This window comes from Mesoplodon densirostris, chromosome 11, assembly GCF_025265405.1.
Source record: "Mesoplodon densirostris isolate mMesDen1 chromosome 11, mMesDen1 primary haplotype, whole genome shotgun sequence".
Classification (NCBI taxonomy): domain Eukaryota; kingdom Metazoa; phylum Chordata; class Mammalia; order Artiodactyla; family Ziphiidae; genus Mesoplodon; species Mesoplodon densirostris.
Window position 1 is genome coordinate 80,422,975 of NC_082671.1, and position 23,955 is coordinate 80,446,929.

Here is a 23,955-nt window from a genome sequence, read left to right on the forward strand (position 1 = left end):
TGGGGGACATACACAACTATTTTAGACTATTAAGACAACACATATGAAAGCAGTGCTTCAAAGTATCATAAAAGATACTCTAGATGATCCAACATTATTTCCAAACAGTAATTACTTCTCAGTGGGCAATATTTGAGTCATTGTACATGCATTTTCAAATTTACTGAAGTGCTAGAAAAATACACTTGACGAGGGGCAACATTTATTGTTCCCCTTCTTTTAAATGTAGTTTTGGGAAGTTTCCTGGTGGCCTAGTGGTTAGGATTCTGGGCTTTCACTGCAGTGGCCTGGGTTCAATCCCTGGTCCAGATCCTGCAAGCCGCACAGTACGCCCAAAATAAATAAATAAATACAAATTTTAAAAATAGATAGAAATAAAACAAAATTTAACTTTCTATTTAAAAGTGACTACAGTGATGATGAAAACTTAAACATCTATTTTTGGCTCTTTAGAATATGGCCTACATGACAACACAGACCGAAAGCGACAGACCTATCTATGTAGAAGGGAAATTTACCAAAATGTGTCTTTACGTCGTGGGAAAATAGCATTTATAAAACCATAAAAATGATTCTTTCAACACAGAAGTTCCCAATAAAGAACACCTGGAAAGTAGGGAAAGAACTTGGTCTCCTATTACAAGCCTGGAATTTTTCAGGGGGTCCACAGAAGGAAATCTGGAATGTGAGGGAGAGAACGCCAGAGACAGTGGAACGTGTACATTCCTATAATTCTCCAAGCTCTCTTGGGCATAAAATAACTTCTACCTATGGTTGACTTAAATTGCCTTTTTAAATCAATTTTTAAAGTATACGTACTTGGGACAATTGTTGAGATTTTAGAATAAAAGCATATAAAATTAAAATGTACTGTAAACAAACCTCAGTTAAATACTGATACAATACCTTGTTTGATGTAGACAAATTTATGAATTCCTCAAGCAGAGTAATCAGTTGTAGTAAATATTGGCATATGTTACCACAATAATAACAGCAACAAAAACAACCGCATATGGAAGGCAATAACAAAAACAGCTAACATTAATTCATCATGATGTGAGGCATTTGATTAATTTATCAAATTTTCTGAATGAGAAGACACGTCTCCATGCTTTGGTGCTTCTGAAATCAGAATTCATCTTACCATAAATACGTTTATTTAATGAGTTTTTTTCTCCCTCAAATCTATTAAATCAATGTTGTATTTTATAATTGTTGTGTTTTAAAATCGTGAAGTACAGTGATATTAATTTTTAACAAAGTTCATTACAAAGAAATCATGTAGTTGGAATACACAGTTAAGCAGAGACATTTTAGTAGATGACTGATTGTCTGATACCTAAAGGTAAAATGGCAGAAAAATATTTTAGCATGCTAGTAAGAAGCACCAAGATAAAAATATTGCAGATGTAAAGGGACCTAAATGAAGAAAAAACTTAATCATTCTTTTAATTAAAAAAAATCATAGCATGTAGGAGAAATTCGCTGGAACTTCTGCTGATTCACTTCCTCATCTGACAACCACATTCATGCCAAAAGAATCTTCATCTCAAATTATGAGATCGTGGGCATCCCTGGTGGCACAGTGGTTGAGAGTCCGCCTGCCAATGCAGGGGACGCGGGTTCAAGCCCTGGTCCGGGAAAATCCCAAATGCTGCGGAGCGGCTAGGCCCGTGAGCCATGGCCATTGAGCCTGCGCGTCCGGAGCCTGTGCTCCACAACCGGAGAGGCCACAACAGTGAGAGGCCCGCGTACCGCCAAAAAAAAAAAAAATTATGAGATCGTTAATACACACAGGGTTCATTCATGATAGTTTGTGGCAATGTTAGTGATGATGCCTGGGAAAAGAAAGTAAGTTTTTACTTCCACTGCAACAATTACCAAGGGCAGTAATTTTTCTGGAAGGAAAATAAAAAGAGGCAGTAACTATCCCAATTGGGCTTACCAAAAACTACACTGACTATAAACTGCTAAGTTACAAAATTAAAAATCAAAAATTGGGACTTCCCTGGTGGCACAGTGGTGAAGAATCCGCCTGCCAATGCAGGGGACATGGGTTCGAGCCCTGGTCCCTGAAGATCCACATGCCATGGAGCAACTAAGCCCGCACACCACAACTACAGAGCCTGCACTCTAGAGCCCGCCAAGCCACAACTACTGAGCCTGCGCGCCTAGAGCCCATGCTCCACAACAAGAGAAGCCCCTGCTTGCCGCAACTAGAGAAAGCCCACACGCAGCAACAAAGACACAATGCGGCCAAAAAATAATTAATTAAAAAAAAGTCATCTTTAAAAATCAGTAAAAAATAAAATCAAAATCAAAATTTATGTATCAGAATTTAGGCATTAAAATGAGCACTGATCTTCAAAGTATTCTCTGATTCTAATGCCGCTAGTACACATGGAACCACTAGTAGGACCAGATTGAAACATCCCACAGGGCTAATTGTTAAGGCATAGAAGAGACTCAGTCTCATTATCCTATGTTCACACATATGGTGTTGGTTGATCAAAAAAAAAGGTATGATCCCACTTGAGCACCCACATTATTCTCCGCCCATGGCCCTCCATGACAATTGTCTGCTTCCAAAGCTGAAATGCACTGTCCTCTGCTGATGGTTGTTCTCCACTCTAAAGTTCCCTACAATTGGCTCTAGGAGGGCAGAACCCAGCACCCAGACCTGCCCCTGGCATTTAGCCAACACTCAGTGAATACTTGAGATGAATAAATGAACATTAGAATAGAAGGCAGATCTTTGGCTCCATTGAGGGTATAGAAAATTCTCTATACTTAGCTTTCCATTGAATTGCTACCTCTGATTATTCCGGAAGAATTCTAAGCCACAGCAGCATTATTTTTTCAAGGACATTATCTCTCAGTATGATCACTCTGAAAGGGATTTGCATATCTAAATTCTCATGTTGCTGTTTGGTTAAACCCATTTCTTTATTGTTATCTCTATCATTTCAACTCCAAGACAAAGTGGGCAGTATCAGAGAACAGAATACCTGGATGGACAAGTCCAGAGGCAAACAAGCAAATAAACAAATAATAAACCCCTTCCTGAGAAATCAGCTGTTTACCAGAGACTCTCAGTAAATGTGAAAAGTTGGCAAATCTAACCACAAACACTATTTGTAAGATTGATATCAGAACCAAACAAAATTCTGTGGCTACAAAAAATTTTTCAGAACATTTCCAGCCTGTCACAGAATGATTCAGTCAACTGGGAAAGATATTAAGGCTGCATGGCTATGAATGATGTTCTTAAAAGTGAGAGTCTTGGAGCTATTAATTGAATATATGTCCACTAATTAGATAGGGCACTAACTAAAGTGCTGAAAATGTTCTATCCAGCTGTGACCATTTTCAATAGCATTATGTGAGCTGATCTTACAATATACAGCACTGGCATCCCATCCCAAACCTTATTGACTAAGAGTATGCATGGGATGTTCATCCTCCTGCCCAGCAAACAGAAATGAAAATCTATCTAGATTACCATTGTCTGTATGACGAGCAGCTAAGCCAGCACGGAAATTCAATTGATCATTCATTCTACAGGGATTTATTAGGAGATCACCATATGCAGCTCTCTGCCAGCTGCTGGAAGAAATGAGATAGGAGCCCAAAGAGTGTTTAGACACAGTGCCTGACCCTCACAAAGCTTACAACATGTTAGGAAAAGGAGTGAAACATTAATATGGGATTAAGTGAAGGAAAGGGTGATTTAATGACAGAAGCAATCAGTCCAAGAAAAAGCAGGAGGAAGAAAGGGAAGTGAAAGTGAGTTAGGATGGTCAGGGGAAAGATGCACAAAGGAGTGACACTTGACTTGAATGGTTCTGTAAATTTCTGTTTTCTTTCTTTCTTCTTCTTCTTCTTCTTTTTTTTTAATACATTAATTTTCTTTCAAAAAAACCCACAAGGCTTCCCTGGTGGCACAGTGGTTGAGAGTCCGCCTGCCGATGCAGGGGATGCGGGTTCGTGCCCCGGTCCGGGAAGATCCCACATGCCGTGGAGCAGCTGGGCCCGTGAGCCATGGCCACTGAGCCTGCGTGTCCGGAGCCTGTGCTCCGCAACGGGAGAGGCCACAACAGTGAGAGGCCCGCGTACCGCAAAAAAAAAAAACACCCACAATTAGATAGACTGAGGGCTGGGGGAGGGTGGAGGACAGGGATTCTAGTGTAAGCTGGAGAGCAGGTCTGTTGCACCTGTCAATCTTGTTTATGCTCATGCAAGAATTCTTTCTCAACCAGGGCTATAAATAATAGCAATGATTACTGTGTCTACTTTTCACTTGGATATTTTCTTTGAAACTTCCCTGTCCTTGCTGAAAGTAAGTAATGGTTGAAGGGGACTGTATATTTAGAAATAACTTCCACCACCTACCTTCTTTATTTAGGGATGTCACTTTCTATCCTAAATTGATTTGCTTTCTAGGCATGTAGAGCAAATGCATACGTGGCAGTTTATGTACCTGGGCATATGTCTGCATGTGGCCATGACCTTGTTTAACTTCTGCAAATGTCAGGAAAAAAATGCTACTCGTTTCAAGAGGCCTTTCTTGGTCATCTGGCCTTGCTCTTTCATCATATCGTGTTCTGTGTAAGGAAAAGGGTTTTTGTGGATTGGTAGACTGGTTGGTCGGTTGGTTGGTTGGTTGATTTTAACTTACAGAAAGCCATTTTTTGCATTTAAGCATACAAATATAATATGACTTTTCAGATTAAGGGTCAGGCACAGGCTCTGTTTAAACTTTTGACAGTTTGCCTTCTGGGATTACATCATCTGCTCTGTTGGTTGAGCCTTACAGCCTGGTCCAAGCACCTTTCCAAATTTGGAAACAGAGGCGTATGCCATCAGCCTTGTAAAGAAGAATGTTATAATAACTTCAGCCAGGATGTCCAAACCTCCTTGAACCCATGTCATGGAAGCAGTTCTAGGAGTTTGCACTGTTTGCATTCCATATGCAAATAACCTTCAGACTGTGGCCCATGTGGCCAGGATTAGCATTCATGTTACTATTCACGGAGCCACTGAAGGTCAAGGACAAAGTAAGCATACTAACACTATGTGTTCTTTTATGAGAGCTGTAAATTCAAGTTAGCTGAGGAAAAGTGGTCCAATGTACTGAAAGAAAAAAAAAGTACTTTAGTAATATATAGAAGACTAAAATATCATAGGAATTAGTTAATGAAATATGACATAGTAAGAACAAAGAGATACTTAACATGCTTTTGAGTGGTGTCCAGAAAAAAAGAGAAAGGTCTTATTGTAGTCACGAAATAATGGGTTATTCCAGAATCTAAACTATGTTATTCAGTGCACAAATAAAAAATAAATTTTTTAAATGATGATACAAACACACAAAGCAAAATTGTCAGGTCTACCTCTGTGAAAACTTTCTTCTATAGAAGACTAATGCTCCTTTACTTAACACAAATGGTCAGTAATGACAATAACTTCCTCCATGGGGAGACAAAGGAATTAGTATTTCATGGATCCATGAAAAAGTATATGATAAAGGTTATTCATTTTCTAAAACTGGACTACCTCCATATAAAGTGAAAATAGAATAATAGGACAGAAACAAATGTTTCCAATTCAATAAGGAATAACGTGGTTTGCTTAAGATTATATTGTTCCTCTATATAAATCATTATATAAATCTCCATGAACGCAAATGTTACAAAATGAGATGCTAGTTTTCAAAATTACTAGTGAAACCTAGAACAGTTTACACAGTAACATGAAAACACTAAATTTTTAAAAATCTGGGTAATTAAGATAATTTTCCAAATTGGTGTAATCCCAAGAAGACCAGACATCTCTTTTCCTTCACATGCATATGGGAACTTGGAAACTACAAATAAATTTGCTGGCATCTCAACAACTGCTTGTGATATTTTTATCATTGTTGTTTTTCTTTTAAAAATGTAATGAAAACTGATCAAAGCACCATTCGTCATCATGCTGATTGGGTTATACAGATAAGATGCAAAGGAAGAACTCTAAAACACACTGATGGAAGCTAACGCAGAGGAATTCTATGGGGCCTCCATGGCAATCATTACTGAGCTCTTTCTGCTTCTAACTTTGTGGAATTCAGCCTCACTTTCCCTCCCTCCAACTCACCTTTTGCTGGTGAAGTTCTGGCCTCCTTCTCTTTATTTGGTTCTGTGTGGAAAGTACAAACACATTTTAGAAAGTATCTTAAAGAAAGCATTTTATTGTGTGATGAGCAACAGGGTGGAGGTGGGAGAGAAGAAATTAATAGCAGAACAGAGCACAAATGATGCTATATGCTCCTTTACTATGCTATACGTGAATTACAAATTGGGGAATTATAATGTAGAGTCACGTTAAACTTAATAAAAGTAGTTAACAAATCTGATCATTTTGGGGAAAAGTATACATGGAAACACGTAACAGATTTTGTTAAAATAGCTTAGCTATGCTGGGAACATATTATAACATGCTGGTATGGAAATAGTATAAAATATAGATCACTTCATTTTAGATCCCAACAAGGGACAACTTTTTTTTTTTTTAACTCATTCTTTTTTTTTCATTTATTTATTTTTTTATTTTTGGCTGTGTTGGGTCTTCGTTGCTGCATGTGGGCTTTTCTCTAGTTGCAGTGAGCAGGGACTACTCTTTATTGCGGTGCGCGGGCTTCTCATTGTGGTGGCTTCTCTTGTTGCGGAGCACAGGCTCTAGGCGCGCGGGCTTCAGTAGTTGTGGCACGTGGGCTTCAGTAGTTATGGCACGTGGGCTCAGCAGTTGTGGCTCGTGGGTCCTAGAGCGCAAGCTCAGTAGTTGTGGTGCACAGGCTTAGTTGCTCCGTGGCATGTGGGATCTTCCTGGACCAGGGCTTGAACCCATGTCCCCTGCATTGGCAGGCGGACCCCCAACCACTGTGCCACCAGGGAAGCCCAAGGGACAACTTCTTATGGAAATATGAGGTCCAATAGTTTGGACGTCTAGATAATATTATAGTAAAGAGCCAGGGTACAAAATCTGCAATTGTACAGTAGTTTCAAAGAAAATATTTGGGTGTATATATTAATCTTCTCGGTTGAGTGGCAATCAATGCAATACAAGAGTAATAGCATTGGGGCCTCCCTGGTGGCGCAGTGGTTGAGAGTCCGCCTGCCGATGCAGGGGATACGGGTTCGTGCCCCGGTCTGGGAGGATCCCATATGCCGCGGAGCGGCTGGGCCCGTGAGCCATGGCCGCTGGGCCTGCGCGTCCGGAGCCTGTGCTCCGCAACGGGAGAGGCCACAACAGTGAGAGGCCCACATACCGCAAAAAGAAAAAAAAAAAAAAAAAAAGAGTAATAGCATCACATTTTATCAGTTGAGACCCTCTGGTTTGCATCTCTCTGTTTAGAATCATATTAATTTAGATACCTGCAAATAGTGTCTGACTTGTGATGTATGTAAGAAAAGAATTATTTCAACCATGAATTCTCTCTTTTTAAAAAATTGATGAATAGACATCTGAATCTCAGTTAACTAATAAGGATAAATTCTATGGGGCCTCCATGGTAATCATTACTGAGCTGTTTCTGCTTCTAATTTTGTTGAATTCGGCCTCACTCTCCATCCCTCCAGCTCACCTTTTGCTATTGAAATTCTGGCCTCCTTCTCTTTATTTGGTGATGTGTAGAAAGTACAAACACATTTTTAAAAGTATCTTAAAGAAAGCATTTTATTGTGTGATGAGCAACAGGATGGAGGTGGGGAGAGAAGAAATTAATGACAACAGAACAGAGCATAAATGATGCTACATACTCAGCTATTAGGTTATATATGAATTATGAACTTGGGAATGATAATACAGAGTTACATTAAACTTCTAATAAAATCAGTTAATAAATCTGATCATGTTGGAAAAAAATATACATAGAAACAAGCAATACAGATTTTGTTAAAATAGCTGAGCTATGCTGGGACCATGTTATGTTGTAATATGCTGGTATGGAATGAGTGTAAAATGAGGGTCACTTCATTTTAGACCCCAATGAGGGACAGATTTTTTAAAGAAGTTTGATCCATCTAATGGTTCCAATAGTTTGGATTTCTGGATAATATAGTAGAGAGCCAGCATATAAAATCTGCAATTGTACAGTAGTTTGAAAGAAAATATTTGATTCACATATTAATCTTCTTGCTGAATTTAAGTGGCAATAAATGCAATACAAGAGCAGGAACATCAGATTATATCAGTTGAGACCCTCTGGTTTGCATCTCTCTCTATTTAGAATCATATTATAGTTTAGATACCTGCAAATGGTGTCTGACTTGTGGTATATATAAGAAAAGAATTGTTTCAACCATAAATGCCTCCTTTTTTTTGATCAATTAATTAACATCTGAATCTTTTTTAAAGTTTTTTTATATATAAATTTATTTATTTTATTTTTGGCTGCATTGGGTCTTCATTGCTGCACATGGGCTTTTCTCTAGTTGCGGTGAGCGGGGGCTACTTTTCTTTGGGTGAGCGGGCTTCTCATTGCAGTGGCTTCTCTTGTTGTGGTGCATGGGCTCTAGGCGCACGGGCTTCAGTAGTTGTGGCTCACCAGCTCTAGAGTGCAGGCTCAGCAGTTGTGGCGCACGGGCTTAGTTGCTCCACAGCATGTGGGATCTTCCTGGACCGGGGCTTGAACCCGTGTCCCCTGCATTGGCAGGCAGATTCTTAACCACTGCACCACCAGGGAAACCATGACATCTGAATCTTAATTAACTAATATGGATAATTTTAGCACACTTTGGATGAAGACTTGTTTTAGGAACAGGAGGTCAGTATTGTATAATGAATATGAAACGTGGCATAACAAGGGAAACTTTATAGTGGCCCAATGACAGCTGCTGATCTGAAGAGCAGAAGGGAAAGGTTATGTCAGTAATGGCCTGCAGGTCCTCAGTGTCCTCAGTGCTGGCAAAAAATAGATCTGTATGTGCAAGGAGAAAACACACCAAAGAAGAAGTTCCTAAGAAGAATGTCACACATCTTACATGGGTTTGAAAGAAAACTAAATTTGAACTTGTCCCTGTTTGAATGAACATGGCACTGAGCCTGTTTCATTTATTTTAACACATAGCAGTACTCTTCTTTACTATGTAAGGATTTTGAGTGTGTGAATCTAGTATTCTTAGCTGGACGGAGGGGATTCCTCTGAGCAGTTAGATTTCTCAAAGTGCCCTCCCAAAAATAATCTCTAAAGCAGAAGAGCGTCATATCCTCTTATAAATTTCCATGCAAAAATACCAGCAACTGGGACTTCCCTGGTGGCACAGTGGTTAAGCATCCGCCTGCCAATGCAGGAGACACAGGTTCGAGCCCTGGTCTGGGAAGATCCCACATGCCGCGGAGCAACTAAGCCTGTGTGCCACAACTACTGAGCCCGCGCTCTAGAGCCCACGTGCCACAACTACTGAGCCCACGTGCCACAACTACTGAAGCCCGCACGCCTAGAGCTCATGCTCCACAACAAGAGAAGCCACCACAATGAGAAGCTGGCACACCGCAATGAAGAGTAGCCCCCGCTCGCCACAACTAGAGAAAGCCCACACGCAGCAACGAAGACCCAACACAGCCAAAAATAAATTTAAAAAAATACCAGCAACTGAAGCCTTATTCAATTCCTGCTTTCACCCAGGCTGGACTGGTCTATGGTGACCTCCTAGCCCTTGGCTTCACACCACATTGTCAATTCAACTAACCTGCATTAAGTCACATACTGCCTTGTGAGGTTCTTACAGTAGTGTCTGATGTTTCAATATTGTGTTTGTATCTTACTTAATTGTTCTCTGGGCTGTATTTCATTTCCTACTTGGCTGTAAGCAAACTGAATACAGGGAAATATTTCCTACTTAGAATTCCTCGACTACATCTGGTAGAGTACGTTTGCATCTAGCTATCAATAAGTATTTGATAGGTAGCTCTGTATCCTTCTGAAGGGTTAGAGTAGAAGTGTACACATGGTAAATATCCTGTGAATAATACTTGAATGGATGCCAGTTTCTCATCTTGTTTAGGAGGAAGAGTGATGAGAGAGGGCACTTGGGTGCCTTCTTGGGAAAATGCATGTAATTTTGGTTGCCCCCACCCGGGGGGCTGAGCAAACAAATGGTTCTGGAGATTCCACTTGGGCTTGCCATTCTTTTTTTAAATTTCTGGCTGCATCGGGTCTTCATTGCTGCATGCAGGCTTTCTCTAGTTGTGGCGAGCAGGGGCTGCTCTTCGTTGCGGTGCGTGGGCTTCTCACTGCGGTGGCTTCTCTTGTTGTGGAGCACAGGCTCTAGGCACGCAGGCTTCAGTAGTTGCATCACGTGGGCTCAGTAGTTGCGGCACATGGACCCTAGAGCACTTGGGCTTCAGTAGTTGTGGCACGCGGGCTCAGTAGTTGTGGCATGCGGGCTTAGTTGCTCCGCAGCATGTGGGATCTTCCTGGATCAGGGCTCAAGCCCGTGTCCCCTGCATTGGCAGGCAGATTCTTAACCACTGCACCACCAGGGAAGTTCTGGGCTTGCCATTCTTCTAATCCTGTTCTCTTCCTTAGGTGTTAGTGGATATAAAAGCAGGCTTTACCTGTCGTGTTGCTGGGCACTACCTCTACCTGCCAAGGAGTTCACTGGAACTCTTTATTGCTTGCTTTTTTGTTGCCCCCTGCTGGACAACAGGGTACAAGGACTGGAGAAGTTGTCACTGATACTGAGCCTTGGAGGCCACCAAACCTTCCTGGAAACTCCCCTAGAAGTCTCTGGAGGTGCTTGATGGTGACATAGTTCAAGTAAGGAAAGGGCCACTCATCTTCCAGGACTGAGGTAGGATCACCCCACTCTCACAAGAAAGATGTGGGCTTTGTTTGCCTTTAATTATGTGGGAAAAATCACTGTGAATCCTTCAGCCACTTGGAGACTCAGCCTCCACAACGCTAAAGCACGGGCGTTAACAACAACTTTGGCATAACTTCAAAGGTTTTATAAGTATATGATGTGCCATCCAAGTGAGATTAACATAAGAAAGTTATATAAACACAAGGTCTGGTTATTATTACAAACCTATAAGAACTGTGGTCATCCAACTTCTCCATGGGAGTTGGGTTAAAGTTCACAGCCTCAATGGAGGCCAACTCATGCTGGGATGGATGTTCTGTATTTGCGGCCCAAACATATAAGGCCATGTTTTTACTCACCTTCCCGGGGTGGAGCTGGTGCTGGGGCCAGCACTGCGCTTTCTGGAAATGAAAAGAGTAATGGAAGTGTTAGTCTCATGTATCCTGAGAAAAGATATTTTCCACAGCCCCAGGCTCTGCTCATCTCCAGGCAGCCATCTTCTCTGGACTGACGAGAAGAAAAGCATCAACTCAAGACACACTGTCTTTCGGTGTGTGGTGTGAGGTGAGGATCTAAATGTGGTTTGAAGATATGTAGACTTCCAAGAGGGGCAGAGTTTAGTGACGGACAGAGCGCAGGTAAAATGGGCATGCAGATATCCTTCCACTTAGTTATCCCCTCAGGCAGCAGGCGGGGCACTCAATGGCATTGAGCCTGTTTCCCTTCTCTGGAAAAATGGACACAACACCTAACTCATATGCATAGGGTTGCTGTGAAGACGAAATGAGACACAGTGAGTACCAAGCACGTCCCTTAGAGCCTAAGGTGCTCTGTAAATGAGACCCCACTTTCCTCAGAGTGCAAGGACACTGCAGCATCTCTGACACCATCCTGCCCTCATGAGACATACTTTCTGAATGATGATGAGACCAAAGTCCTCTGGCTTTGCAGCGTTTCCTTTTATTACAAGGCAAATCACTGTTCAGAACCACTATGCTGTTCTGTGAAACAGAGCCTACCCCCTTCACAGTCACAGTCATTTCTGGAAGTTTGTATGCCTGGAGCAGATTTCTGCCTACACCTATCCAAAGGTTTCAGAGCTCTGATTTTGAGTTTTTTGTCCAAAGCTTTGGATATCCAGGATTATAGAGCAGTCTGGTGGTAAAGTCTGTTAAAGAAACTTCTTTTAAAGAATATACTATGTCCAAGTAGCTAAAGGCATACCCTATGACCAACGGGCATAGAATTTCCCCTGCTGAATCCCTATGGATGCCCAGAACAGGGACTTAGTGATGGGTATGTGAGCCAGCTGCTACTACTCCAGGGCAGGAAGAGGCAGTTATTGAAGGTGATCTTTTAAAAAATATTTTCTGTTTGATAAATAAATATCAAAGAAAAGTTTTTGTAGTATAGACACACTGTGGGATCCCAGGAGTTTTATCTTTGTCCAGATCTAGGATTTTCCACATTTTTTCCACAAGTGGCTCTTTCCAAGCAAAGAGGACAATACCTCACAACAAGTAGTTTGGCCTGAGAGTCATCACTGGGCAGGCCAAGTGCCCCGTTTTAGTCTAGGCAGGCTGGGAGGAGACAGAAGAAGGAGCAGCCTGCATTGCAACAGCAATCAGGAGAGGAGTGATGCAGGGCTGCCCGGAAACAGCAACGTCTTCTTTCATCACTAATTTTTTGTGCTGGGTACAAATTCCAATTTATTGTTTAAAACTACACGATTACCGTATTTTCATTCAGGTGATCATAAACAACTAGATTACGATTTAGGGGGGGAAATCTAACCAAAGGAGAAAAGACATATCACCTTACAGACAGGCAGAAGATAATGTGGTCAATGTGATGTGGTTTGAAGATACGGTGATAGCACAAGTGTCCCGTAGATGGCACACCAGAAACACTTTCGTTTCTTTGCCACGTCATGAAAGGATCTTTCCTGCCAGTGTCAACCAGGAGACGAAACCCTCTGTCAAAGCATTTTATTTTCAGAGATTTGAGTGCAGCAATGGAAATCTAATATTGACCTCTTGGCTTTGGATGAGCTGGGGCTACACACAGGTATCAGAATACCGAGAGCAAGGAGCCTATTTTTTTGACACTCTACCTTTTGGACTTGGCCATTGTCATCCAATGTCCATGGACATCTTCCTGGTTCCCTTTAAGACAAGTTTCTCTGCCTTCCAGACTCTTTTCCCACAGCTGCAGGTTTGCTTATGCCACCACTGTGTTTCATCCTGTTATTCTACCCAAGAGGGTCCCTATTAACCTACTAGGTTAGGTCCACACTCTCCAGGTTAAGGGTCAAAGCCATTCTTGGCAGGCACCTCCCACCTCTCTCTCTTCTTAGTGACCCCAGCGGCCCCTGTTCTAGCGTTGGTTTCTCTGTTCACCTTCTGACCTTCCTGGCACTGAGAAGAGTGGTGATCTTCTCCCCAACAGGCCTTCTGCTTTTCCTCTACATGTGATTGTGTCAGACAGATCTAGGTTCAAATCCTGACACTACACCTTACGAGTTGTGTAATTGGGAACAATTCCTTAATCTCTGTCAATCTTGGTGTCCTCGTCTGTGAAATAAGGATAACAAGATAAATGACCTCTTAGGGTGCTAATCCTATGTAAAATGCATAGCACAGTTCCTGGCGTGTAGATAGAGCTCTATAATTTACAGCAATGACTACTACCATTATTATTCTTTGGCAATCTTGGTCTGTCTTTTTGACATTTCTCTTAAGACTCTCAGAGCTGATTATTCCATTCTGTTCCCCTCCTTTATTTTGGAGGCATCCTGGACCACCTCATGATACACTATTTATTTCCTAATTATTTTAAAAGTATTTTCCAGCTGTCTCCATATATTTGTGTTTCTTGTCCCTCCCAACTAAACAAAAACACAGATCTTTCCTTCCTTTCCTGTCTCCCTGGTACTTCCTCTAATTGCTGAAACCATATGAAATGCAAAATGAATTGATAAAAAAGAATTAAGAAGGGTTTCTTTGGTGTCTGTGTGTGAGCTATCAAATTGGCTATTCTTTCTCAGCATCTTTGGAAACAAAGGCTCATTTTGTAAGGGAAGCTGAGGTTGCTTAAAATCCTGTTTTGGAAAAAAGGCCAAGGGTGAATTCTAATCAAATAAATAAAAGAGAAACTTGCTGGACACTGAAACTGTAAAAGTGCCCTGAATGTGAATTCTTCATTTCCATGGTGTCTATAGCCCTAGTGTTCTATGTAACAAATCAGACCAAAAGGAGAATTTAAAGGGCTTAGTTCCATTTCCAACAAATCCACAGAACATCCATCATTAACAGCCAACTGTATCAGATAGTCAGAACTACAGAAACGTGATAGGGTATTAATGCTGCTACATTTTTAGGATAGCTGTGACAAATAGAAGTAGGCAAATGCCTGCCTGCCTGCCTGGTGACTAGGCAGAGCCACAACTTTTCCTTCTTAAAATCATAGAATCCCCATTATTTGACAGCCAGTGAAGGAATAAATAAATAACAACCATGTATGGGCACCCACTGCACGCACCTAGTATATAGACCTAGTATATATTAGTATATATTAGTTATACTAGTATATAGACCTAGTATATATTAGTTCTTACAATCCTTACAATGCTATGCAGTCAATACTATCGCTATCCCCACTTTGCAGATGGGAACTGAGGCCCTGCGGGGTCCCACCGCCCATGAAGGGTGGAACCAGGCCCTACCCCAGGTCGGCTAGAGTCAGCATCTGGCCTCTGCAGGCTGGGGCTGCATTTCCCTTCTCAGCTGCTCACCCTTGTGGAGGCAGAAGTGGGCTGATGGGCTTTTCAGAGATTTTCCTGCATTTTTCCCTGCTGAATCGATCGGTCTGATTGTCATGGTCACAGAGCCATTTGGATGTTGCCCTATGGAATGGGGAGTGGAATATGCCTCAATTTCCTCATCTATGTAATAGAAATAATAGCAAAACCTATCTCAAGGTTTGTTGGCAGGAATGAAGGAGTTCCTGCAGGGGCAGGGAATGTGGTTAACATCATATATGCTTGCTCTCTTTTCATGGTTCTCATCATTATGATCATGATTTTACTGTGACATAACCTGGGAGAATGACACTCAAGTCTTTCCTCACATGCTACCTGCTGGGATTTGCCTTATTTCTAGGTCTGTGGGCTGCATCATGTTAGAACATGTTTGGAATTGGGGTTGGGGCGGAGGAAGCATCTGGTAAATGAACAGAGGAGGGAGGCCCCTCACTCTCCTACTGTAAAATGGTAATAATTATTATTTTGATGAGTTCTACATGCATTATAGAGTTTGTGCAATATAAATAAATTGATCAATCAATCAGTCCTGGTGGGACAGAAAGGATAAGAAGATGAACTCTCAATAGACTTCAAGGCAGTTGAGACAAAGAATTCCAGCTGTTCTAAATCTGGAGAGACGGGGGACCAGGTGTGGTGAAGGCCAAGCAGCACATGACTTAGACTGAAAATGAACCAACTGTGGGTTAAGTCTCAGGGCCTTGAGCTAGTCCCCACTTTTGCCTTAAAATAACTGTTCATGCATCTCTCTTACTCATGTTTGTCTCTGACAGGCTCTGTCATGCCCAGCTTTGCCCACGCCTCTAAGAATCATTTGCATGTTCCCCCAATCCATGAGCTGCCTCTATAACAATAATTCATTCACAACAGTTTCCAGTGTACCCCACTGAATAGGGACTGTAGAAGCACCCATGCAACCAGGATTCATCGAGCCTCATTATGAATTTAACAAGGGTGGGGTTTATAAAGTTGGCTAAGATGAGATGCTTGTGTTTAAGAATCTCACAGGTAGGGACTTCCCTGGTGGTCCAGTGGCTAAGGTTCCGGGCTCCCAAGGAAGAGGGCCGGGGTTCCATCCCTGGTCAGGGAGCTGGATCCCACATGCCGCAACTAAGAGTCCAGACGAGACACCAAAGATCCTTCATGCCACAACTAAGACCCGGTGTGGCCAAATAAATAAATATTAAAAAAAAAAAAAGAATCTCAGGTAAATTAACTGCCTTTTTCTATCAGTTTAGTTACCAAGCCAGGTGGCTTTTCTCTCTCAAAACATTCGAGACTCAGCACCTCCACAGCCCCTCTTGTGCTTCTGAAACTGCTATGGGGAGACGAATCATCTAGGGATTTGGTCCAGTGCAGGTTCCAACTCTGGGGGTCTGCGGCGGGGTTCCAGATTCTGCATTTTTAACAGGCTCCCTGGTGATGCTGATGCTGCGGGTCCATGACCCATACTTTGAATAAGAATGCTCAGACTGTGCCTTCCATGTCATCCAATTCCAAATCTCCCATTCCAAATATGACTGTGAGTGGTCATGGGTTCACAGTACATGGGGACTTCTCTCTTTGATCACAAGCTTCTTGAGGACAAGGCCTGTCTCCTCCTCCTTTTCAAATTGTGCACAGCAGGTGCCCTGTAAATATAGCTGACTGGCAGGCTGTTCCTACCCGCACAAAAGTCCCTTCCGCCCGCTGCCAAGAAATCAAGAACCGTCCCCTGGCACTCCGAGGGCAGCTTTCTTCGTCTGCCTTCCCCACAGGGGATACTATGTCTCCCTTTGGTGACCTTCCTGCTGGCTGACCTCTCCCAGGCACTCACCCAACCCCATCGTTTAGATTTCTTCTTATTGTCAGCACGCCTTCCATTTGAGGAGAGCAATGAGGACTAGAGTTTTGGCCCTCAAAACACCACTTGCCTTTCTAAGCATTCTCCTTTTTCAAAATCTGGGCTTGAAGTCTTAGCAAAAACCCCTCAGCCAACCATGCCAACTCCACTGTCACCTAGTTTCGCCATGTTGTAAGTGTCAGGAAGCACAAGGCCTTGGGAAGCTCTCTAAAGCTTGAGATTCTGAGCTAACAGGTATCTATTGAGCTGGGGTCCTGCTATACTCCTGCTTATTCAAAAACCAGAGGGCAAATTCCATGGGACTTTTCTGCCAGGTGAATAAAGTTAGCTTCTTGTCCCCGTCATCCGTCCTCACCCACTGTCACTGTTGGAAAACAGACCAACAGGATGGACTAAAGAAGCAGGGTTATGTAAGTTGTTGTTTTTAAACTTTTTATGGATGATAATAATAAAAAAAAGAAACCAGGATACTTTGAAAAATTAAGCCCAAGGAAATATTTTCATGGACAACATAAAAATTACCCAGATTCTGAACCAGCAACTAAAGCTAACTCCTTCCTACTTCAGCAAGGGCGGCTGTGCTTTGATCCTTTCTAATTCGCAGATATAGACTTTCTTTCCCTCTGCAACGCTGACATGCTTTCAAAGGGCTTGATCTATTTATGGCGGATTTTTCCTATGACCACCTACTGTAAAAAGCACAGGTATGCCACCAATGGCAGGCCTGCACAGTGAGTGCCAGGGCATTCTAATTGACGGGCACTGGTGGCCGCTATTAAATAGACAGCCCATAAGTGGACTTCATGCTTTGCTGAAAGACCAGGAACCCGGTCACTCCATAAATGGTTGGCTCCCTCCAATGCAGTCCATTTCTATTTTCCATAATCAAGTGTTCCATGGTCAGTAAATTAAAGGGGAAAATTTTTACTTTTTTATTTTATTGTTTTTTATAATTAACAATTTCTTAAATTAATTAATTAATTAATTTTTGGCTGCATTGGGTCTTCGTTGCTGCACGCGGCCTTTCTCTAGTTGCAGCGAGTGGGAGCTACTCTTCCTTGCAGTGCACGGGCTTCTCATTGAGGTGGCTTCTCTTGTTGTGGAGCACGGGCTCTAGGCGCATGGGCTTCAATAGTTGTGGCACGTGGGCTCAGTAGTTGTGGCGCACAGGCTTAGTTGCTCCGCAGCATGTGGGATCTTCCTGGACCAGGGCTGGAAGCTGTGTTCCCTGCACTGGCAGGTGGATTCCTAACCACTGCACCACGAGGGAAGTCCCAAAGGGAAAAAAATTTTTAATTTTAGGGGGCATTAACCTGCCTCTCCCTCTGTGTCTGTACACCGAAATGATATGATTAACCCAGTTCTCTCCTTCCCATGGGCTCACTTGCTCAAATAATACGTTGTTTGACTTACTTAAAATTATTTTATGGGCCCTCATGTGCAATTCAGTTTAGGCATTTAATAGCATGGAGAGCATAGTTACATCATATGAATATGTTATATAGGCATAGAAAAGATAAGAACATAATAACAGGTGCTATCATTGAGTGGTAGGATTATACGTCTTTGTGTATATGTGTGTGTGTGGCTTTCTTTTTGTCACTTTTTTTGGGATAAAACAAATACTATACCTATCCTTTGGTAATCTGGGGTGCAGGAGAAAATTATATGTTATTACTAATTATTATTTCTTATTCTCAAGTTCTTGGTTTGAAATAAAACATATGAATGCTTTATGTATTGTGAAATCATGGTGAATAAGGTTTTATCTAGCCAACAGTTGTTTTGTTACTTTTGGTAATATAGCAAGTTATCTTCCCTTTAGATTAAATATGCAATAAACACTGTCAGGTGTATCCCCTGTTGATAGTGAGGTCTGGCACTGTGTTCATGTCACAGCCTATCTCTCATATGCCTAGATAACAGCACAATGGAAACTGCTTTAATGTAAAATATTGTCTGCATGGGGACATTCATAACATTTACAGAAGTTCTGATTATATGAATCATATGTTTCACCAAAAAACTTAGCAAACACAAATGGCAGCGCATTTATACTGGCCATATTGTTTATGCATCAGAGATAAAGATTTTTGGACACAAATTAATGTGTAATTTAATGTTTTCACAGTTATATACATATTTTGTTCTATTCATTATAGCCTACAGGTCTGGAGGATATTTTACACCTTGGGATTTAAGGGGGAATTATACACAGAGATTCTCAAAGTATGGTCTGGGATCCCCAAGAGCCCCTGAGGCCCTTTTGAGGAGTCCATGAGGTCAAAACTATTTTCCTAATAATGCTAAGACATTATATGCCTTTTTCACTCACATTCTCTCACAAACAGGCCATGGAGTTTTCCAGAGGATATATAATGTGTGATGACACCAACACTCTGACAGCGAATAGAACATGTGTTTTGTACTCTTAAGTTTTAAAAGTTTATCAATTTTAATTTCAAATGCAGTAAATATTGAAGGATAGAATGCACAGAAACAAATACTTTCTGGTTTCCTCAGTAATTATTGAATGCCAATGGATCTGAGACCAAAAATTTGAGAATCATTGAGAATTTATGGTAAATCTTAAAAAATTATTTTGTGTGTGTACACTTAAAAAAAACAACTCATGTCATATGCATCATTTAGGAAAAATCTGTAGCCTTGCTTAATAAAACGAATGAAGCAATCAAAATAAAAGCCATAAACTGATTTGGAGGAGAGTAACTTATTTTCCGATGTGCATAATAATAGGAACAAAAGGGTAATATCGTCTAGTAGTACCACGTCCCCTATTTAGAATTCAGCTATCTAGCAACCTCACTTATCCACATAACAGCTGCTGACCAGCAAATTATAAGGGCTTCTGAAGAGCAAAAAGAGTTGTCTCAAGCTCCTCCTACTTGGTACACTAAGAGCTCAAATGCTTTACTCCCAAGAGAAGCCCCCCACCCCCACCCCAGGTCCCCAGCCCTGGAACTGGAACTAGGGTGAGGCGAGCCAGGTGCCCAGGGAGCAACACTTAAGGAGGCACTGACACTCAGGTGTGGACCTTGCATCTGCACCACGCTGAGAATTGGTGCCTCCTTAAATACAGTGCTCTGTGGGGCAGCCCTACTCAGCCAGATAATTGACCTGGCTGGGATCCAAAGCAAACAACAGAGGGAAGAGAAGGGGGCAGCTTCACATACTGACTGGTAAGAGTAATTAAAGAAGACAGCAGCCTCCTGGCAAGGGATGAAACAGGAAAGCTGTCAAAAGTTGGACACAAATTCAAAATACAAATCAATGTGGGCCCATTAACAAAAAGGCAAATAATCTGAGCTCTCGGGATAGCATGTGGTAAGATAACAGATATCTATAATTGATGACAAAGTTAAATTATATCCACTGTACTTTGTTTTTCAAAATAAGAAGTAATATACTACATTTTAGGCATGTTGATAACCAAATCGGTTGAAATAATAAGGTTCAAGAACAAAATGAACTACTAGCTATCCATCGAATCTAGCTATTCAGAATTTGATCCAATCAATTTAATCCATATTTATTTACTGTGCCCAAATATCACCAAAGACTGTATTCTAAGGTTCTGAATAGGTGGAGTCTAATTGTGCATCAAGTATGTAAATTTTCAATGACTCATTATTTAGCTTGATGGAAATTCCCTGAATCCACAGGGTTTTTTCCCTTCCCTCGTCAATTTGTTCTTCCATCGTTCTAATTATACATGTTTTTAACTTAAGATGTCATTCCACACAGGAGGATTAAAATCTGGTTATTATGACACAACAACAAATAGCTTCTCACTCTTAACATGGAGCTGGATGAAAATGAGATCTTTTGCTAAGAACTGATGACTAGTCTGTTTATCATTATTCTTACCATGTTTTAAAGTAAGAATCAAATGAGGGTTGGGAGTGACACAGATGTGAACAATAATGTAGAAGAAGCTTTACTCAAATTGAAGCTTAAAAATTTAGCACAGGTCAAAAGGAAATTATTGCAAAAGTGATTTGAATCGTTAACGATTTCTCCCTTTAGTCCCTTTGTATGCCTTGCCTGGGGGTCTGCTCCTGCCATGGGCCATTCCTACAATCATATCACTCTTCTGTGGTTATAGGCTTATCAGAATAAATCCCTTACAGGCCTTGCTCCAAGCCATTGCTAGGCCTCACATTGGGTGACTTTTTAAAAATAGAGGAAGGACAGGCCTGATGCCAGGTGGGGTCATAAAAATAAAATTCCACAGCAGTAAATACAGCCACTCAATCAATCACCCACCATATCCATATGTGGTCATGCAGAATTCTTTATGTGGCTATCTCAGAAATGTTCAGACCAGAGGAAGACCCCCACCTGCCAATAGCACCCTGGGTGGGAAGAAAAATCTTAATGTCCCCAACACCCAAGCGTTATAACCTTTGGTGGAGGATACAGTTACATGTTCAACTGCGCTGGGTGACTCTTTCATCTAAGTGGGAAAGGCCATGCTCCCACAATGGTTATCACCATCTGGCTAATAGCTGGGGACCCCCAGCTGGACATAACACATTTCAGTGGGAACACAACAGAGGCTCTGAAGTGTATGTAGGCCTCTAATTTGATCTGAGCCTCCATGGGTGAAAGCGAAGATATTTCACCACAAGTTTAAAAAAAAGGAAATACTCGTCATGGTGGCAATGATGGTTATGATAATAACCACAGCTGTCTGGGACTGTAGGATAAATATTAATAGCAGGTTAGGAGGTGAACAGTGGTTGTTACGTACCTTACAGTGACTGATAAGAGGGTGGAAATGCCCTCAAATTTTATATTAAATGTGAGACATTTAACGCCTTATGCCCGACAAGATTTCTGAGTTTGCCGCATTAAAAGGAAAAGACTTGAGTTCTAATCACATGCTAGGATTTATTCTAAGCTTTTTACCAGATTTATCTCATTTAATTCTTAGTAAAAAAAAAAAAAGTGAGTTAGGTACTATTACTATTCACATTTAACAGATGAAGAATCTGAGGCATATGAAGTATAACTAACTCAATACATGTGCAGCTGGAATTTGAACAGTCTAGAACGTTCTGTGAATAGTATACTTTGTTTATGTCACTATGTTTAACGATGACTATTACTCAATATACGTGAGGAAAAACCCAAAATACATACTCTATGCAGAACAAGTCTAAAGACACATAACTAAAAAAAATGAGAAATTAAATTGTAGAATTGTGTAATTAGGTGATTCTTAGTTATAAGCAGAACATTCTGCTCCAAAACATGAAATTCTATAGAAGGAAGAAGCTATTACCTGCTACAAGCAAAGAATTCCTGAGGAACTTAGAAAGAGATTTGATGTGATTTAGAGGAAGAACTGGATGATTTTGGAGAAAAAGAAAAATTTGAGCCCTAAGTTCTTATAAATATCTAAAGTACAATTCACAAAATGAAAACAAAATTGTGAGATCTAACATCTGACATATTAATAAACGTAATTTTAGGTATTGTATTGATGTGCCAAACTGGCCCATAAAAAGATTCCTAGGGAGCATAAAAAGGCAAAAGTCTTATCAAAGTGGATTTCAGACTTGAAAGTCACAATGAAAGTCAGATTATGGTTAGCTTCTTGAGAACTCATTTTAGAGAGAAAAACAGGCATGGGATTAATGATCCTTGTCTTTTTCTTTGTCAAATCAACCACTTCATGACCCGATCTGATGGAATCTAAAACTTTACTCTGGAAATGCATGTAAAAGTGCATAAATAGCCTGCCCCTTGCATGGGAACATCCTGAAATTTGGCTTGTTGTCTATCTGTGTGGCTGTCCAAAACAAATATACTCTTTGTGAATTATAACTGGGCCTATCCATGAAGAAGAGATCTGGGTGCAACAATATCATCACTTTGATATTTTGGGGCTGTTTTTGTAAAAAGCTGTGGGGAGAGATGCCCTGTTCTCTCCAGTTACAAGACAATTTGCATGCATGTAGGAAATTAAGTGATAAAGCCTTTTCTTCTTTTTCACAGTTTCATTTTCCTTAATCACTAGGCTTTCAAATTTTAGAAAACTGCTCTTGAATAAGCAATAGCTACTTCATGATTAACCTAACTCAAAACACTGTATTTCAATAACTACCTTTCTGTGTATTTATTGGGCTTCCCCAGGGTGCAATATTCCAAACAAACTAAGGACTCCAGAAAAGACATCTGTTCCCATCAAGAACTGAAATGGGGAAAAAAAGAAAAAAGAAAGGAAAAGACATGGCCATATCTATGCAGGTACACACATGAAATTAATAGTTTTCTGCTTATTTTTGATTGCTAGAGCTTTCATCCTGTTCTTTATTATCTAACACACACAAGTATGTCTAGAGATGAGGTCTAGAATTACCACAGTCATGGACTGCCAAGAGTATTTTGTGTCTCTTAATATAGGTTTCATAAACTAATTAAGGAGGAGTGCAGATAAAAATAGTAATTATTAACAACAATAAAAATTCTTCTGTTTGACCATAAAGAGTTGAAAAATAAATTTTAAATCAAACAATCATAAGAAATTTAAGCAAAAACAACAAAACTGCTTTCTAGGGCTGTAAAAACAACAGCACTATTTCCTTTTGTGACAGCCTCTTCTCACAACTCTCTCAAAAAAAAAAGCATATATGGCTTTACAAAAAAGGTTCAAAAACACTGTTTCATATTCGCTCAAGCTTTTTAAAAGATGGTTTATTTATTTATTTTTGCATCCAAGCATTTCTTTAAAGCAACTTCAGCTTGGGCAGTTTACTCTAACATTCAGGTCAATTAAGGATAAGTAAGTAAACTCTGAATTGTGGGTCCAGGAGGAACCTGAAATAAAACGTTTCAAGGCCATATCTTGGGCCAAAATAAAGTGAGGCATTGAGAGAACAAAGGATTATACGTTTTTCTCTTTTTCCTTTCTCTTGGGTCTCTCAGACCAGCCAGAGAGCCTAACCTTGACCTTTGTTCATTTCAGGAACTCCCTTACCCCTGCTCTTTGCAAAGCCTGGGGGAGACTGCTTCAGACTTACTGGATGAGAAGCAAGGATATGACCTGTTTTTTCAAAGTTTTTTTTTAAGCGATATATTTAGGGCGCTTGAGAGGAAAGAATTGGCCAGTCCTTTATTTATCTTCCTAACAGGTGCAGTCGGACAGTCATAAAAGCAGGCTACTGAAAAAGAATGATTTTGCCAAGTATTAAGCCTCTCTAGTGTGTTCCTCCTTACAGCAGATAGCTCAAACCTACACTGTGCCTTTCCACTACAGCCTGGCAAAGTTTTTTCAGGGGGAAAAACATTGGCATTCATTCATGCAACTTCTTTATTCTTCATCCAAATCTTCAATGTGGCCTAAATGAACCATTTGAAGTTTGGAGGAAAATAGCTGCCCTCGATCAAATACCTCTCCTCCCTCTTCTCCCTTTCTT

General features: G+C 40.9%; 1 protein-coding gene across 1 annotated transcript in view; it reads right to left on the bottom strand.

Annotated features, from left to right (window-relative positions):
* Positions 1-23,955, bottom strand: part of MYBPC1 (myosin binding protein C1) — a 167,299-nt gene that overhangs the window by 86,974 nt on the left and 56,370 nt on the right. The window contains exons 2-5 of the mRNA XM_060114235.1: positions 16,333-16,523; positions 14,641-14,751; positions 11,207-11,248; positions 6,139-6,180 (exon numbers count right to left, since the gene is read on the bottom strand). Of these exons, the coding sequence (XP_059970218.1) occupies positions 6,139-6,180; positions 11,207-11,248; positions 14,641-14,751; positions 16,333-16,523 (386 nt within the window). The remainder of the gene's footprint in view (positions 1-6,138; positions 6,181-11,206; positions 11,249-14,640; positions 14,752-16,332; positions 16,524-23,955) is intronic.